At 44.4% G+C, this 18,575-nt stretch overlaps 1 protein-coding gene across 2 annotated transcripts in view; it reads right to left on the reverse strand.

Moving 5' to 3' along the window:
* Positions 1 to 18,575, reverse strand: part of COPG2 (COPI coat complex subunit gamma 2) — a gene marked incomplete at both ends in the record, with an annotated part of 147,538 nt that overhangs the window by 90,498 nt on the left and 38,465 nt on the right. For both annotated transcript variants that reach the window (XM_080701734.1, XM_080701733.1), the window contains 4 exons: positions 8,113 to 8,270; positions 10,485 to 10,571; positions 11,491 to 11,583; positions 14,948 to 15,023. In XM_080701734.1, the coding sequence (XP_080557860.1) occupies positions 8,113 to 8,270; positions 10,485 to 10,571; positions 11,491 to 11,583; positions 14,948 to 15,023 (414 nt within the window). The remainder of the gene's footprint in view (positions 1 to 8,112; positions 8,271 to 10,484; positions 10,572 to 11,490; positions 11,584 to 14,947; positions 15,024 to 18,575) is intronic.

The raw sequence follows: 18,575 nt of genomic DNA on the forward strand, positions 1-18,575 counted from the left end.
TCCTTCTGGATTCTAATTATATATGTGTTAGGACAGTTGATATTATCCCAAAGTTTTTTGAGGCTTTCTTTTCTTTCTTTTTATTTTTTCATGTTTGGTCCTACAGATTGATCCCAGGGGTGCTCTACCTCTGCTATTGCTCTATGTTTAAATTCATTAATTCTAACTTGTTCTGTCTTTTATCAGCCATTTTTTTTTGAGTCCTTTGGGAAAAAAGCCCTTTAATCAACAAATATCTTGAGTATCTTACCAGCATTACACATTAATAAGGGCCCTGAAAATTTCATCGAGTTTATAATTAATCACATGAAGGAAAGTTATTTCTCCACTTTTAATTTTTTTATTAATTTATTTTTTAAATTGGTGCATTGTAGTCATATATCAATCACATTGGAGTACAAGACTTGAGAGGATATACAAGCACACATCATCCAATTAGCCCTCCTCCAGCCCCCATCCCATTTCTACCCCCTCCCTCCATCCCTCCATCCCACGCTTCTTTGGTGATTTACTTTGATACATTATGTACCTCCTGCTTTTTAAAGAGGCTCCCTCCTCTACTATTCCATACCCTCTGATTGGTCACATTAGTTGCTTCACTATAGGGCCCTTTCTATAGCTCAACCTCTTCCTGTTGCCCTTTTCCTCCTAGTTATTGCTGATTAAGAGAAGCGTATGATTTATATTTTCTGCGATATTTCTCTGTGCATGCTGCGTTGCAAGTACCGATCCCACTCTTGATGGTCCCAGTAGTGGCCTGGCTACTCAGTGGACTGATCCAGACCTCGCTGGCTCAAGCAGCAGCCTTGCCTCATGGGAGGCCCCAGTTCTGTTCTCGCTGGCCCCTGCACCGGTCTAACCCCTAAGCTGGCTATGGTCCCGGCCTTGGAGGCCGCAGGAGTAAACTTGCCTCACACCAGGCTCCGATGCTAGCCATTGGCCCCTGCACCAGCCTAACCCCTTGGCAGGATTCCAATCCCGGCCTAGCCTCACGGCAGGCTCCAATGCCAGCCTCGTTGGCCCCAGCACCGGCCTAACCCCTTGGCAGGTTCTGTTCCCGGCCTAGGAGGCCCTAGCACTGGCCATGTCTCACAGCAGGCTCCGATGCTGGCCTCGCCTCACGGCAGGCTCCGATGCCGGCCTCGCTGGCCCCAGCACCGGTCTAGCCCTTCGGCAGGTTGTTATCCTGGCCTCGGAGGCCCCAATACCGGCCTTGCCTCATGACAGGCTCCGATGCCGGCCTCACTGGCCCCAGCACCGGCCTAACCCCTCGGCAGGCTCTTATCCTGGCCTCGGAGGCCCCAGTACCGGCCTTGCCTCACGGCAGGCTCCAATGCCAGCCTCGCTGGCCCCAGCACCAGCCTAACATCTCGGCAGGCTCTTATCCTGGCCTCGGAGGCCCCAGCACTGGCCTTGCCTCACGGCAGGCTCGATGCCGGCCTCGCTGGCCCCAGCACCGGCCTAACCCCTCGGCAGGCTCTTATCCCGGCCTCGGAGGCCCCAGTACCGGCCTTGCCTCACGGCAGGCTCCGATGCCAGCCACGCTGGCCCCAGCACCGGCCTAACCCCTTGGCAGGCTCTTATCCCGGCCTCGGAGGCCCCAGCACCGGCCTTGCCTCACAGCAGGCTCTGATGCTGGCCTCACTGGCTCCAGCACCGGCCTAACCCTCGGCAGGCTCTTATCCTGACCTCGGAGGCCCCAGTACCGGCCTTGCCTCATGGCAAGCTCCGATGCCGGCCCCATGACCCCAGCACCGGCCTAACCCCTCAGCTGGTTCCTGACCCGACCTCGGAGGCCCCAGCACAAGCCTTGCCTCATGGCAGGCTCCAATGCCGGCCTCGCTGGCCCCAGCATCGGTCTAACCCCTCGGCAGGTTCCAATCCCGGCCACGGAGGCATCAGTAGTGGCCTTGCCTCACAGCAGCTCCGATGTCGGCCACTGGCCCCGGCGCCCGCCTAACCCCTCAGCAGGTTCCGATCACTGTCTCTGTGGTTATTGTTTCAAAGATTCCAGGTGTAATGTATCAGATCTCTGCCTCCCCTGAGTACTGGCCACTGGCATTGCCACTGCCTCCACCGTTTCAAATCCTTCCCAGGCTCTTTTTCCACTCTGAATGTTGTCCAGTGTTCCTAAGCATGCGTGATGGTAGCATTCGACATTTGGTGTAATTTCTCCAAAAAAATAAAGTTGGTAGGATCCAGTTTCTGCTTCTCCTGAATACAAGTCTCCACCACTATTGCGGAGAACTCTTTCAACACCGCATTTCTCCTTGGTCTCCGCTAAACTCTCTCCTTACAGGTGATGTCTGAGATTCTTAACAATATAGAGAAATAGCAGTCCTCTTTCACGGCGAACTTTTCCATAAGTTCCAGTGCATTTAGATAAGTTTTGTCTGCATCTCCAGTGTCCTGGCATCCATAACGGCTTTCTTACCTCCTCTCCGATATTTTTCTTTATCTTTTTCTGTTCTGGGCCCGGTTTCTCCAGGGGTCTGGCGTGCTACTCGCAGTTCGGCCCGGGGCCCAGAGTCCCGCGACCTGGGCCCCATCTGGCGTGCCCCGCACGCGACCCCCGCCCAGAACCCAGCATCTTACTGGGCCCGGTTTCTCCAGGGGTCTGGCGTGCTACACACAGCTCGGCCCGGGGCCCAGGGTCCCGCGACCCGGGCCCCGGCTGGTGTGTGCCACGCGCGACCCCCGCCCAGAACCCAGCGTCTTACTGGGCCCGGTTTCTCCAGGGGTCTGGCGTGCCACGCGCAGTTCGGCCCGGGGCCCAGGGTCCCGCGACCCGGGCCCCGGCTGGTGTGCGCCGCGCGTGACCCTTATCAGCCATTTTTAATCTGCTATGAAATCCATTCAGCAAAGTATCCATTTCAATTATTGTATTTATAGAGGAACAACCCCTCTCCCAGAGTCAATGTATTCAATCCTGAACTGGTGGATATGGTTCATTTTAACTTACATGGCAAAGGAATTTTGCAGATATAATTTAAGTTCTGCAACTGAATTATCCAGGTGCAATCTATCAAATGAGCTCCTAAAACAGATGTGGGAGCCGGGTGTGGTGGTGCAGGTTTGTAATCCCAGCACTCGAGAGGCTGAGGCGGGAGGAGCCCCGTTTGCGGACAGCCTCAGCTACTTAGTGAGGCCCTCTGCAACTCAGTGAGACGCTGTTTCTAAATAAAGAATAAAAAACAGGGCAAGGGGTGTAGCTTGGAGGTTGAATGCCCCTGGGTTCCACCCCCAGATCCGCGAAAAAACAAAAAACCAAAACCACCCGGATGTGGTAAAAGAAGCAGCACAAGAAGTGTGGCAGGAGGACAAGTCTGAGATTCCTAAGTGCAGGCTCTGAAACGCGTGAACCACATATCTGGAGACTGAAGCGAAACCTCTGGTCGTTCACTCAAAGTACCAAAGGCAGCTCTCTAGGGACACTGACCAACCTCTGGCTGAAAGGCACCAAGGAAACAGGGACCTACAACCTAAAACCACAAACTAATAAAGTTGGTCTAAACCTTAAATGGGTTCTTTAATAGAAGTGGATTCTTCTCCCGAGCCTCCAGGAACAGGCGCATTGCCAACACCTTCACTCTAGCCCCAGGAGACCTGTGTCAGACTTCTAAAGAACTGTGAGATGACAAATAGATGTTGTTATAAGCTCTTGTGTTTGTGGGAATTTATTATGATAGCAATAAAAAACTAAAACCAATTTTGGTACCACTAAGTGAGGTGCTGCTGTAACCAGTACCTAACATGACAGAAATGCCTCAGATTAGACAGCGAGTAGAAGCCAGGAGACTCTGAGGAGCACAACAGACAAAGCCTAAGCTGCTTTGAACAGATCATTATTAGAAATCTGGTCTTTAAGGACACTGTGGTGAGGACTCACAGGATGCCCAAAGAAAAATGGAGCTGAAGAAGACACCGCAGTGAGGATGAGGAGGAAGCGGGGAACGTGCTGTGAGCTGGAGTAAGATGGATCCTTGTTGCGTGCTGGAAGACAGCTTAGTCCATGTCCTGCAGTTATCTAGAAAGCGGAACTTGAAAGTGATGAAGCTGAGCCGGGTACAGTGGCACACGCTACTTGGACTTGGGAGGCTGTACTTGGGAGGCTGAGACAGGAGGATTGCAGGTTTGAGGACAGCCTCAGCAAGTAGTGAGACTCTCATCAGGCTAGCAATACCCTGTTTCCAAATAAGAAATAAAGTTGGGCTAGGGATGTAGCTCAAAGGTAGAGTGCCTCTGGGTTCAACCCCCAGTACCACACACACAAAAGAAAGTGATGAAGTTGGATATTTACTTGAAGCAATTTTCAAAGATAAAAATGTGCTCTGGTATCATTTTAGAGCTTATAGCAAAATGTGAAAAGGCAAATTTCACCCATCAATAGCAGCTCTGGCCTATACCAAGAGCTCTCCCAAGCCTGTGACGTTCCCTTCCTAACACCCTGCCCTATGGATCTGAGACCTGCCATACACCAATTCCTTGTAATTAATCTCCTCATGTACTTACATCCTCTGGGTGCTGCTTCTCTGGTTGAATACTGCCTAATGCAGTGCTTGCGAGCTCTAGAATTTCTACTTAGTTCTTTTGCATAGTTTCCATATCTCCTGTCCATTCATGCAGTTATTTTCCATTAACTATTTCCATTTGGAAAATTTTATAATAAATGCCTTAAAGTTTTTGTCTGCTAAATGTAATAACTGGGTTATATCAGGGCCAGTTTGCACTGACTACTTTTTCTTTTCACTACTGGTCACATTTCCCAAATTCTTTGTGCTCTCGTGATTGTTTTCCCCGTGTGTGAGACACAGTGAAGGGAAAACTGCAAAGACTCTAGAAGTGCTAGTGGCCCTCCAGCAGGCACCTGGCCGACACTGAGCTTTACGCAGTATGTCCTCCACAAGGAGCTGCAACTGAAGTCCCCACTCAGTGCTTGCATCTTAACAGTGACTGCCTTTTGCCAAGTTTCCTGGAGTCTCCTCTACACGCAGTTCAGTCGTCAGCCAACAAGTGAGCGTTCTCAGAGTTTGAGCTGACTTTGAAACTGACTCCTCTTGTGACTCCCTCCTCCTCAGGAGCCCTTGCTTTCAGTCACTCGTCCAACCTCAAACTGTGTTCTGATCGTGTCCAGTAAATACTGCAGCTTTCCGTTACCTCATACCTAAGAAGTGTGGAATGCTCTCAGAACAGCCAAAAATAAACAAACTTTACCCAGAATAGTTTTTACCTTTCAGGTATTAACTGTCCTCCAATTTTTGCCTTCTTTTCACCACTGACCAATACTTTCAAATAACTGTGGTATTTCCTCGTGTAGGGGAGGCTTTTGGACTAATGATATAATCTTTTTTTAAAAAAATGGGAGCGTTAATCTGACCAAAGTATACCACCATATTGGAAGCAGAAGCTCAAATGAATACTTTCACATATTCCATTTTAACTATGCTAACATTTAAGACACACATCTCTTATGGCTTGTTTAGTGCTTACAAAATTCATCCTCATGAGATTAAAAATTTTTGCATCTTATATAATGCAAGTGTGCTGGACATGAATCCTTTAAGGGTTAGTTTGTTTTTTGTTGTTTTTTTCTATTGAAAATGTCTATTTCATCTTCATTTGGGAAAATATATTTATAGGATATAGAACTTTAGGTTGACAGTTATTTGTCTGAATGATTCTAAGGTACCTATTATTCTCTAACATCCATTTTTCTTATTAGAAGCCAAAAACAATCAGTCTGTTTTTCATTATCATTAAATTCCTAGCCGGGCCTGGTGGTGAAAGCTTATAATCCCAGTACTTGGGAGGCCGAGACAGGAGGATCGCAGGTTCTCAGCCAGCCTCAGCTACTTAGGGAGGCCCTCTGCAACTTAGTGAGACCTTGTTTCAAAATAAAAATAAAAATAGCAATGGGTGCAGCTCAGAAGCAGAATGTCCCTGGATTCAATCCCCAGCACCACAAGGTGAGTGAGTGGATGAGTGAGTGAATGAATATAAAATCCTGACGCCGGGTACTTTAGAAAGCACAGAGGCTTCGTTAGCGCACAGCTCTGAAGTTTCAAGAGCCCGCAGCTGGTGATGGCCCTCCCGTTGGCTGAGTCCCACAGTGGACTTACAGTGTATATGACCAAGTGTTTTTTTTTTCTTTTATTTATCTTACTTGAATGTCACTAGCCTTCTTGAATCTGTGGTTGATTTTGGAAAATTCTCATCCATCATCTTGTCAATATTTATTTTGCTCCATTTTATTTTCTCTTCTTCTGAGACTCATACACACACACACACACACACACACACACACACACACACACACGTGTTCACTTATTTTGAGTCAGCTTCTTGCAATGTTGCCCAGACTAGTCTAAATTCTTGGGTTCAAATGATCTGCCTTCCTCAGCCTCCCAAGTGCTGTCTGAGTGTAGGCATGCACCGCCATACTGCCTGGCTATGGAATTATTATTATTATTATTGTTTTTTGGCAGGTCTGGGGATGGAACCCAGGGGCATTCAACCTTCAAGCTATACCCTCTGCCCTATTTTTTATTCTTTATTTTGAGACAGGGTCTCACTGAGTTGCAGAGGCCCTCACTAAAGTAGCTGAGGCTGTCCACGAACCACGATCCTCCAGTCTCAGCCTCCAGAATGCTGGGATTACAAGCGTGCGCCACCACGCCCGGCAAAGAAATTATTTGAAAAAGTGGCTTGGGAGGCGGAGACAGGAGGATGGCACAGGTTCAAAGCCAGCCTTTCTTAAGAGACCCTGTTTCCAAATAAAAATATAAAAATAGGTCTGGGAGTGTAGCCTGGAGGTAGAAGGAACCCCAGTACCACCAAAAAAAAGTAGCTTTAAAAATCATCTGTGAACACATTAGGAGTTATAGGATTAATCTCCCTAAAGTAGGAAAAGGAGTATTGTTATTACGACACTTTGTTTTGGGGGCTTTTTTAGTTGTTTTTTTTTTTTTTTTAATAGAACTGGGTATTAAATCCAGGGCATTTTACCTCCAAGCTACACCACGTATAAATAAATATATATACATATACAAATACATATATACATACACATATATGTGTCACTTTTGTATTGAACACTGGCAGATTCTAGAGATCTTTCTCTGTTGCTCCTCAGCTTTCCAGACCATGGAGCAATCTGTTAAAATAAGCCACAAGCCTTGGGAAAGGGGGTCCTTTTACTCCCCAAATTCACCCCTAGCTTACTATTCCTTAAAAAATCTCTCCCCTCTTTCTGCCCCTTTCCCCAGTCTTCAAGAGACTGCTAGGGTACATTTAGTAAGGTCATATATGTGCCACAGACTCAAAAATGATCTTGGAAAACCGTTCAATTCAGAACTTCGACATTTTATTTATAAAAAGAAAGGATAAACCAGGTGCGGTGGTACACGCTTACAATCCCAGTACTTGCAAGGCTGAGACAGGAGGATTACAGGCTCACAGCCAGCCTCAACTACTTAGTGATGCCTTCCGCAACTTAGTGAGTCCCTGCTTCAAAATAGAGAATAAAAAATAAGCCGGGAGTGGTGGTGCACGCTTGTAATCCCTGCGCTTGGGAGGCAGAGACAGGAGGATCATGCAAGTTCGAAGCCAGCTGCTCTGGCTTGAGAGACCCTCTTTCCAAATAAAAAAACATAAAATAGGTCTGGGAGTGTAGCCCAGAGGTAGAAGGGTTTCCAGGAACCCCAGTACCACCAAAAAAAAAGAAAGAAGAAAAAATAGGGCTGGGGGTGTAGCTTAGAGGCAGAATATCACTGGGTTTAATCTCTGATTTCACACACACAAAAAAAATAATAATAAAGGACATAAAAGATGATTTTAATGTCCCTTTCAGCTTTCATAATTGTCTTTATATCCTATGATCTAAAAGTATTTTTATTTGATATCAATTTGTTAGTATATTGATGGTGATCATAATTTATTAAGTACATATGCTAAAACACATTGTAAAAAATTAGATAATTTAAAATCCCATAATTGTTATAAATTGGGAAAATATCAGACATATCTTTAAAGTTAACAATGCTCTAAAAATATTCATAAAGGAAGAAAACCTTGCAAATGGAAAATAACGAAAATTTAGGTGAAGACACTTACCCATCTTCGGCTTCTTTTAGTAAGCGACTAGCAATTCGAATGAGCATACAATAAGCAAACTGTGATTTGACACCAGATTTTGTAAACTTATTTAACATCTTGGAAACTGCAAGACGATCGTTCTTTCTGAGGTGATATAGGACTCCCAGTGCATGGTACTAGAGAACAAGAAAAACAATGCAACATGAAGATTAGAAGGAAAGTAATCCCTACATGAAAAGACAATCACCTGGAACCAGATACCCAGGTCAAACATACACAAATAGAACCTCTTTTTCATACTGAATACAGGCAACACTAAAAGGAGAGGACAATCTAATTACCCTAGGAGTTGTAAATTCAGACTGGAAAAGCGCAAAGGAGATGACATGCAACCTGAAAATGGCTCTCACAGGCTCCACACTGGCCACACGTCTCCAGGTCCGAGTCTCTAACAGTGCTACAGGTCTTATTCACTTATTTTGAGTCAGTTTCTTGCTATGTTACCCAGAGTAGTCTAAATTCTTGGGCTCAAATGATCTGCCTTCCTCAGCCTCCCAAGTGCTGTCTGAGTGTAGGCGTGCACCGCCATACTGCCTAGCTATACAATCTTTCTTTCTTTCTTTCCTTCCTTATTTATTTATTTATTTATTTATTTATTTATTTATTTATTTATTTGATGGTACTGGGGTTCCTGGAAGCCCTTCTACCGACGGGCTACACTCCCAGACCTATTTTTACATTGTTATTTGGAAACAGGGTCTCCTAAGCCAGCATGCGCGGCTGGCTTCGAATCTGCACGATCCTCCTGTCTCCGCCTCCCAAGTGCGGGGATTACAAGTGTGCGCCACCACGCCTGGCTATAGAATCATTTTAAAAAGTGGCTTTAAATCATCTGTGAACATATTAGGAGTTACAGGATTAATCTCCTCAAGTAGGAAAAGGAGTATTGTTATGACACTTTGTTTTGGAGGCTTTGTTAGTGTTTTTTTTTTTTGTTTTTGTTTTTTTTTTTAATAGAACTGAGTATTAGATCCAGGGGCATTTTACCTCCAAGGTATAAACAAAGCCCTATTTTTTTATTCTTTATCTTGAAACAAGGTCTTACTAAGTTGCAGAGGGCCTTACTAAATAGTTGAGGCTGCCTGTGAACTTTCAATCCTCCTGCCTCAGCCTCCCAAGTACTGGGTTTACAAATGTGCACCCAGCTATCATGAAACACTTTGTATAAATCCATAATGATCAAAGTTAGGAGAGTAAGAGTATTTTCCAAGAGAAAAAGTACTACTCTGTTTCTTTATATTTAAATATCCTACTAGGACAAACTATAAACATTGAAAAAATATAAATAAATATATTCTCAATAGATGTATTTTACATAAAACTGCTAGTTAAGAATTTAACCTTTATCTCTTTATTAAGAAAAAGCTTTAAAATATGTAAATATATGATTTCAAAGTTTCACTAAGTAAAAACAATTCTGTTTTATAATATCTATAACCAAGGCATGAGAAACTTGGGATTGAATATCTTTTGACAAAAATTATTTCTAAAATAAAAGCCTACAAGGGCATGCCAGGCATAAACCTGTAATTCTAGTACTTGGAAGACAGAGACGGGAGGACTGAAGGTTCAATCATAGCCTCAGCAACTCAGTGAGGCCTTTAGCAATTTAGCAAGACCCTGTTTCAAAATAAAAAGGGCTGGGCAGCCAGGTATGGTGGGGCATGTCTATAATACCAGTACTTCAGTGACTATAAGCAGGAGAATCACAGCTTTAAGATCAGCTTCTGAAACTTAGTGAGATTCTGGGCAACCTAATGAGACCCTGTTTCAAAACAAAAAAATAAGCCAGCCATGATAGTGCATGCCTGTAATCCTATATTTGAGGGCCTGAGACAGGAGGATAGTAGGTTTAAAGCCAGCAATTTAACAAGGCCCACAGCAACTTAGTGAGACCCTGTTTCAAAAGAAAACAGGACTGAGGGTGTAGCACAGAGGTTGAAGATCCCTCGGTTCAATCCCCAGAACCACACAAAACAAAACAAAATAATAATAGAAAGGGCTGGGAGCATAGTTCAGAGGTAGAATGCCCTAGGTTCAATCTCCAGTACCAAGAGACTACAATGTCCCATAAAGCAGACGGGCACTCCAATCTACTATGGAATGGAAGACTCTTTCCTGAACATTCCTATGAGAGGTCATCTAGCGTCTATAACTCACATAAAGGTGTATGGCATTAATCATAAATAATGTGATAACTACTTGAGAATACGCAGTAGTAGGCTGCTTAGTAGGCCCAAGAACTTGCCTTTTAGCTAGTGCTAGGCACTCAATACACTGCCCCTAGAGAAAGCCGATCCTGAGTCAGCTAACGGATTCAATGACAGTACCTGGACCATAATATTGTCACTTGATGCAGCTTCTTGGGCTTCATTTATCCATCGTTTAACTACATCATAGCTTATCTTCATCATATGCTATAGATACAGGAAAAAAAGAATAGATAAAGCATGACCACTAAAAGTTTAGAAACATGACTTAATTTTCTTACAAAGTAACTAGCAGACATTTCCCAAAAGACAGAGAACTTTGTAGCTTTATAAAGTCTATTCCAAGTCTTTATTCCTGGAGTAATTGATAAGCCAGAAACATTTTTCTTCAAAACCCCCTTGAAAAGGTTAATATGTATGTGAGCTGAAAGGGTTATATGGAAAGAAGTATTCAAAGGGGAGGGAAAAGGAAGGGAATGGAGAGTCAACAGAATATTGTTTAAATAACATCAACCTAAATTTTACTTCCAGGAAAGGGCACTGGAAGGCAGACACAGAGTACAGTAGAGCCCTGCCCATATCCCTGAGCACTGACATTCCCAAGTCAGGAAGTCTTCCGATTCAGGTTTATTGGTAAATGATTATACTCAAAAGCAGTATAGGCTTTAGTAAATAAGCTTTGTTTTGATGAAAAGGAAGGAAAAAAAAGTATGAATAAAACAAAGACCACTTTCCTGGGAGGAGATTCAGAAGTGGGATGGGAAGCTTTAAAGAGCACGTGCCAGCATGGGCACCGAGTAAAGCAAGGCAAAGAGAGAGGCAAGAGGTAGACGTGTGGGTCCTAGAAGACGACTGTAAGACAAAGGCCGTAGGCCCTTCCCTGTCCCTGCCTTACCCCTACCCTCCTGCCTTTATTATATACACAACTTTCAGATTCCCCAAATCTTTTAAACATGAAATTTTCATGTTTTTACTGACCATTTTCATGTTCTAGATAAAACATACTTGGATAAAATAATAGAGGTATATATGTACTTTTTCGCTATTTGAATTATGAGAGAATTATAGTAATACTTTGTTTTTGCGACTAGAAACTTCTATCCACACAATCAGGAAGCTCACTTACTAAGGAGGACACCAGTGCGGAACTGGATACACTGGGCACTTTATCCACAATGGCCTGCTTCATGTATCTCTCGATGGCTTGTAACATTGTTCCCTAATAACATTCAAAAAGAAAAGGCTGTTGAAGAAAAACATTGTCATGTAAAATTACTACTTCAAAATAATTTATTAAAACAGTTATATAGTTATATATACTAGACTTTGTGCAAATATCTAGAGTGCCTTAAAAGAATTAAAATACAAAACAGTAATATCCCACAGGACAGAACAAAAACAATCCAGTGGAAGCTTCAAGAAATACACAGATTCCATGTAAGGAAGTCAGAGGCGATAGCACATGCCTGTAATCTCTGTACTCAAGAAGGCTGAAATAGGAGGATCATGGGTTTGAGGCCAGCCTCAGCAACTTAGCTCTTTTCAAAATAGAAAATGAAAAGGGCTGGAAGCTTGGAGTTAAAATGCTCCTGGGCTGAGTCCCCAGTACCAAACCCACCCCTCCAAAAAAAAAAGGGGGGGGAGGGCAGAGGCTCTATGTAAGGAAATACTGTTCAACAATGAAATGAAATGTCTCAATACGGAGACTCCTAGTTTAAAGGAAATACACAAGTAGAAACTGAACCTACAGATAAGTAATGTGATAAAGAAATTTCTCCATGGGGATGGAGAACACTTTTGAAGTCCTGATACCCTACATAAAGGGCATATGACATATATGGATCCCAGGCAAGCCCTAGAAGACAATACTTAATATCTTAGACACATACATCAAATAGAAAGCCTTCGTCGTGGAATCCCCGGGAAATAAAGTTCTTTTTAACCTTATCTGGGAAAAAGCTTAGCACTGGGAAGGTGTTGGCAGATAAAGATGAATAATCAGTTTTATTGCTAACACTGGCCAGCTCATCTCATGCTACCGACTACATGCTAAGAAGAAACAACCACAAGACAACGGGACAACAAAATTAAACACTTACATTATCCCTTCGAGGAGCCGCATTTACTGAATTTAGAATTTTTGCATCTTTTATACTTTTTGGTAAAATATAATTATACGCAATTGAGATTCAAAATGATACCTCATACATGCACACATTACTTGCTGTATGTCCCTCTGCATACCACCCCGCTCCCCGCTCCCTGCACATGATTGGTAGTGACACCTATGACATATTTGGACTGTTTTCTTCCTCGATCCTCCTTTCCTACTCCCCAAAGCCCCTCCCCAGTCCTGCCCCACTGCTCTGCTGCTCTCTCTCATTTATCTGAAGTCCTTCTGCATGGTGGCACATGCTCGTGATCCCAGCACTTGGGAGGCAGAGACAGGAGATTCAGCTACTTAATGAGGCTCTCAGCAACTTAGTGAGACATTGTTTCCAAACAGAAATAGGTCTGGGCTAATTGGGTGATGTGTGCGTGTATGTCTCCACAAGTCTTTTATCCCATTAAGATGTATGACTACAATGCACCAATAAAAATAATTAATAAATAAATAAGTAAATAAATAAATAAAATAGGTCTGAGGATATAGCCCAGAGGTAGAAAAGCCCCTGGGTTCCATCCCCAGTAACACACACACACACACACACACACACACACACAAAGCCGGGCATGTTGGCACATGCTTATAATCCCAGCATTCGGAAGGCTGAGGACGGAGGATCATGGTTCGCGGACAGCCTCAGCTATTTAGTGAGGCCCTCTGCAACACAGTGAGACCCTGTTTCAAAATAAAGAATAAAAATAGGGCAGGGGATGTGGCTCGGAGGTCAAATGCCCCTGGGTTCTATCCCCAGACCCACAAAAATAAACAAACAAACAAAAAAAAAAAAAAAAAAACAATAAAAGCTGATCGTGGTAGTGCGCACTTATAATCCCAGCATTTGGGAAGCTGAGATAGGAGGATCATGGTTCGTGGACAGCCTCAGCTACTTAGTGAGGCCCTTCACTACTTAATGAGACCCCATTTCAAAATAAAGAATAAAAATAGGGCAGGGGTGTAGCTTGGAAGTTGAATGCCTCTGGATTCCATCCCTGGACACACACACACACACACACACACACACACACACACACACACACAATCCTTGAAGAAGTCTGTAAACATACACTCAAGATATACCCAAGCATGAACATAGAGCTATTATTCAATGTGCTTGGCAATGCTGGCCTGCCTTCATTTTAACCTTTCCTATTCATAGTTCCCGGAAAGGTCTAACATACTATATATGATCTCATCCTCAAGGTGAAACACCAGACTCAGACCCACGTAGGTACAAACTACTGGCTTACTGGTGGCTAATCAGATTCCATTAAGTATCTGAGCAAGAGGGCCTGAGCCTGGCAAATGCTGGATCAGCACAGCAGATACCTGTAAAACCCTGCTGCTGAGTGTCCGTGCTGTCCCACTCTTGCTCTGGTGACTGGTTATAACCTTCACCTCACACTCTGAGTGATCTATGTCCTATAATAAAGCTTTTTAATTTTTATTTTATTTATTTTGGTGGTACTGGGGATGGAACCCTTCTACTGCCTGGCTATACTCCCAGACCTATTTTATATTTTATTTGGAAACAGGGTCTCTTAAGCCAGCGTGGCTGGCTTCAAACGTGAGCGATCCTCCTGTCTCCGCCTCCCAAGGGCGGGGATTACAAGCGTGCGCCACCACTCCCAGCAAGCTTTTTATTTTTTAAGATAAATTTGAGTGGGTTTTTGTTTCCTTTAAGCAATGTGCTCTAACTACAATAGTTCATGAGGATAGATATATAAAAAAAGACTAATATAAACAAAACAGGAAAACATTTTTTAAAGAAAAAAAACCAGCCTGGAGCCACAAAAGCCTTTCTGGTGGTCCTGTTTCTCTTATACTGAAGATTCACAGGTCAACTAGGCATCACACTAAGTCAGCCTGCCACCTACAGATAAAGAAAGTGGCTAACCGGGTGTGTTGGCGCACGCTTGTAATCCCAGCATTCGGGAGGCTGAGACAGGAAAATCGCGGTTTATGGACAGCCTCAGCTATTTAGAGGCCCTCCGTAACTGAGACCCTGTTTCAAAGTAAAGAATAAAAAATTGGGCAGGGGGTGTAGCTCAGAGGTTGAATGCCCCTGGGTTCCATCCCCAGACCCGAAAAAAAAAAAAAAAAAAAGTGCATGCTCCTGTGGCCAGGCATGGTGGTGCACACTTGTAATCTTAGCTTTCAGGAGGCAGAGATCAGAGGATCACGGTTCGTGGACAGCCTCAGCTACTTAGTGAGGCTCTTTGCAACTAAGTGAGACCCTGTTTCAAAAATTAAAAAAAGACTAAAAAATAGGGTGGGGGTGTAGCTCGGAGGTACAATGCCCCTGGGTTCCATCCACAGTAACAAAACAAAAAAAAAAAAAAAAAAAAAAAAAAAGAAAAGGAAAAAAAAAAGAAAGAAAGTGCTTCTGTGGTAACTCAGTAAAACAAAGAGAACTTACATCCGTGATTCTGCAAAGAGCCCTGATGGCGGGACCTCGGTACACATCTTCCTTGCCGGTCATGTCCTTAGTCAGACTAGGAAAAAACAAATTAGATAATGAGTGATCAATTAAAATGTACTCCCCTGAGGAGCGCACCCCTGGCTAATGCCCGGTTGCCCCTATATTTAACACAGCTACTGATTCAACAGATAGTATAGAGTATATTCTTTGTATAACTGCTGAATCATCAAGCAGAAGTAGACTACAATAAATTTAGAGAATTCAATGATAAGCAAAAATAATGTCCTTTGCCTCCACAGAACTTACAGACAAGCGGGAAGAGAGAGAAAATTCACAGAAAAGAAAAGAAACGGCGGCCAGAAGAGCCGGAGCTACCAGAGCCGCAGCGCGGATTGGGGGGAGCCGCGGAGCGGAGAGGCCTGAGCAGCCGGAGTGGCCAGACCCGCGGTGCAGAGCAGCCAGAGCCGCGGTGCAGAGCGGCCGGAGCAGCCGGAGCAGCCAGAGCCGTGGTGCGGAGCAGCCAGAGCCGCAGCGCAGAGCGGCCGGAGCGGCGCAGCCTACATCTCCCCTAGCAGCACCAGGCTCCAGAGAGGAGGGAGACTCAAAACAGAGCTCAAATCCAGAGAGGAGGTACTCTGGCCTCACGGCCTAGGATGCAGAAGCAGCGTCTTACTGCTGGCGGAAGCGGCGAGTTCACCGGACGGCCCTAGACCAACCCACTCAACTAGCCACCAGACGCCTGAGAGGAGGGGTGGACAGCGAGCCGAGGTGAGCAGGTGCTGAACAGCCGGGCGGCAGTCAGCAGTTTTGTTGGTGCAGGGAACATCTAAAGCTCCCAAGGGCCGGGCAAAGCACAACTGGCAAGGACTCAGAGCGGAGTTCAAAACCAGAGAAGAATACGCCACATCACGGCCGAGGGCGTGGCAGTGGTGCCATATTGCCAGTGGCGGCAGCAGCGAATCCACCAAGTTCACTACAGCTCCACCAGCGCACTCAACAACCGTGAGTCAAATTGTGGCCCCTAGGGGAGAAATCCCAGTACTGCACTCCCAGGGACTTGCGCAGATAGTCTCCCTGGGTCGGAGATTTTAGCAGTGCAGCCCAGTGGGGGAGTGGCAGTGGCAGAGATATCATACCATAGTCACAACTCCCCGCTGGAGAACGCCCAACTTGGCACCCCCCACAGTCTAAGCAGTCTTGATTGACTCCCTGAGTCTGAGACTTTGTGATACAACCCAGTAAAGGAGTAGTGGTGACTGAGATATCAGAGACTCGAGATCCAGAGCATCTTAAGTGAACTCATAGTGACTCAGGGAAGAACCCAGAGAAGGCACAAACTTCCAAAATCATGGGAAAGAGAAATAACAATGGAGCAGTGAATGCCAACAACCCCACAACATCAGAATCTGATAACACAGGAATCCAAAGATCTCTAGAAGATCAAATTAGGAAAATAACTTTAGAAATAATAGAGGACTTTCAAAAAGAATTTAGAGAGAGTCAAAAAGAGAAAAAGGATGCAATTAATGAAGTAAAGGCCTCAATTCAAAGTATAAACAGATTAGACCACATGGAGAATAGAATCTCACTTCTTGAAGATGATCATTCTAAAAATGAACGCATAGTTTCTAATTTAGAAAAAAAAACCTGACAGCAGGAATCTGTCATTGAAGAAATAAGGGCCCATTTTAAAAGAGCTAACCTAAGAATAATTGGAATAGAGGAGGGAAAAGAAGGTGAAACCAAAGGGATCAACAATCTCTTCAAGGAAGTAAGAGCAGAAAATTTTCCAAACATAGAGCAAGAGGTCGATACACAGGTCCAGGAAACTTATAGAACTCCCTTTAGACAGGATCAGAGAAGAGGATCCCCACGCCACATAATTGTCAAAATGACTAATGTGGAAGCCAAGGAGAGAATCTTAAAGGCAACAAAAACAAAAGGCCACGTAACATACAGAGGCAAACCAATTAGAATCACTCCAGACTTCCCAAACCAAGTTATGAAAGCCAGAAGGGCTTGGAGTAACATATTCCAAACTCTGAAAGAAAACAACTTCCAGCCAAAAATTTCCTACCCAGCAAAAGTATCCATCAAATTAGATGGGGAAATAAGAAGCTTCCATGACAAACAGCAACTGAAGGAACTTATGTCTTCAAAACCAGCGCTAGAGAAAATACTCAAGGAGATTAACTGCAAAGAGGAAATGGGTAATACATGCCAGAACCAAAGAAACAAGAATTCCCATCCAGCAGACAACTAAGCAAAGAAGAATAAACAGTATCTCAAACAGAAATAAGATCTTAACATGTTGGGAATTAAAAATTATCTCTCTGAAAAGCAGCCCGCGGCTCAGCGTTCCGATCCGCGGTCAGATTGTATCTGCAGCAGGTCCCGTGTCCGATCTTAGTTCTTCTTCTTCAAGTTCAGGGTTCCGCCGAAGTACCAGGATGTGTTTTGGTTCCTGAGGGCATCTAAAGCTCCCAGTGGCTGAGCTCAGCACATGCTGCAGGAATTCAGAGTGGAAATCAAAACCAAGAAAAAAAACCGCCAGCCCCATAGCCGAGGGCGTAGAAGCGGCGCCATATTGCCACCGGCGGCAACAGCACCGAATTCACCGAATTCAGTACAGCTACATCTGCGTACTCAAGAACAGTGAGTCAAATTGTGGGCCACAGCGGAGAAATCCCAGTACTGTACTCACTGGGACTTGACCAGTGGGAGAGGGGCGGTGGCAGTGATATCACACCATAGGAGAATGTGCAACCTGGCACCCCCCACAGTCTAAAGCAGACTCTATCGACTCTCTGGGTCGGAGACTCTGTGATACAACCCAGTAAAGGAGTAGTGGGGTCTGAGATACTACTGACTCGAGATCCAGAGCACCTTAAGTGAAGTCATAGTGACCCAAGGGAAGAACCCAGAGAAGGCACAAACTTCCGAAATCATGGGAAAGAGGAATAATACTGGAGCAATGAATGCTCACAACCCCACAACATCAGAACCCGATAAAACAGAAAATCAGAGATTTCTAGAAGATCAAATCAGGAAAATAACTGTAGAAATAATAGAGGTGCTTCGAAAAGAACTCAGAGAGAGCCAAAAAGAGATAAAGGATGCAATTAATGAAGTAAAGGCCTCAATTCAAAGCACAAACAACCGATTAGACCACATGAAGAACAGAATCTCGCTCTTAGAAGATGATCATTCCAAAAATGAACTCATAGTTTCTAATCTCAGAAAAAATATCCGACAGCAGGAATCTGATATTGAAGAAATATGGGCCCATCTTAAGAGAGCTAACCTAAGAATAATTGGAATAGAGGAGGGAAAAGAAAGTGAAACCAAAGGGATCAACAATCTCTTCAAGGAAGTAAGAGCAGAAAATTTTCCAAACATAGAGCAAAAGGTCGAAACGCAGGTCCAGGAAACGTATAGAACTCCCTTTAGACAGGATCGGAGAAGAGGATCCCCACGCCACATAATTGTCAAAATGACCAATGTGGAAGCCAAGCAGAGAATCTTAAAGGCAACAAAAGCAAAGGGCCAAGTGACATTCAGAGGCAAACCAATTAGAATCACTCCAGACTTCCCAAACCAAGTTATGAGAGCCAGAAGGGCGAAT

Source organism: Muscardinus avellanarius (assembly GCF_963383645.1).
Source record: "Muscardinus avellanarius genome assembly, chromosome: 9".
NCBI lineage: Eukaryota > Metazoa > Chordata > Mammalia > Rodentia > Gliridae > Muscardinus > Muscardinus avellanarius.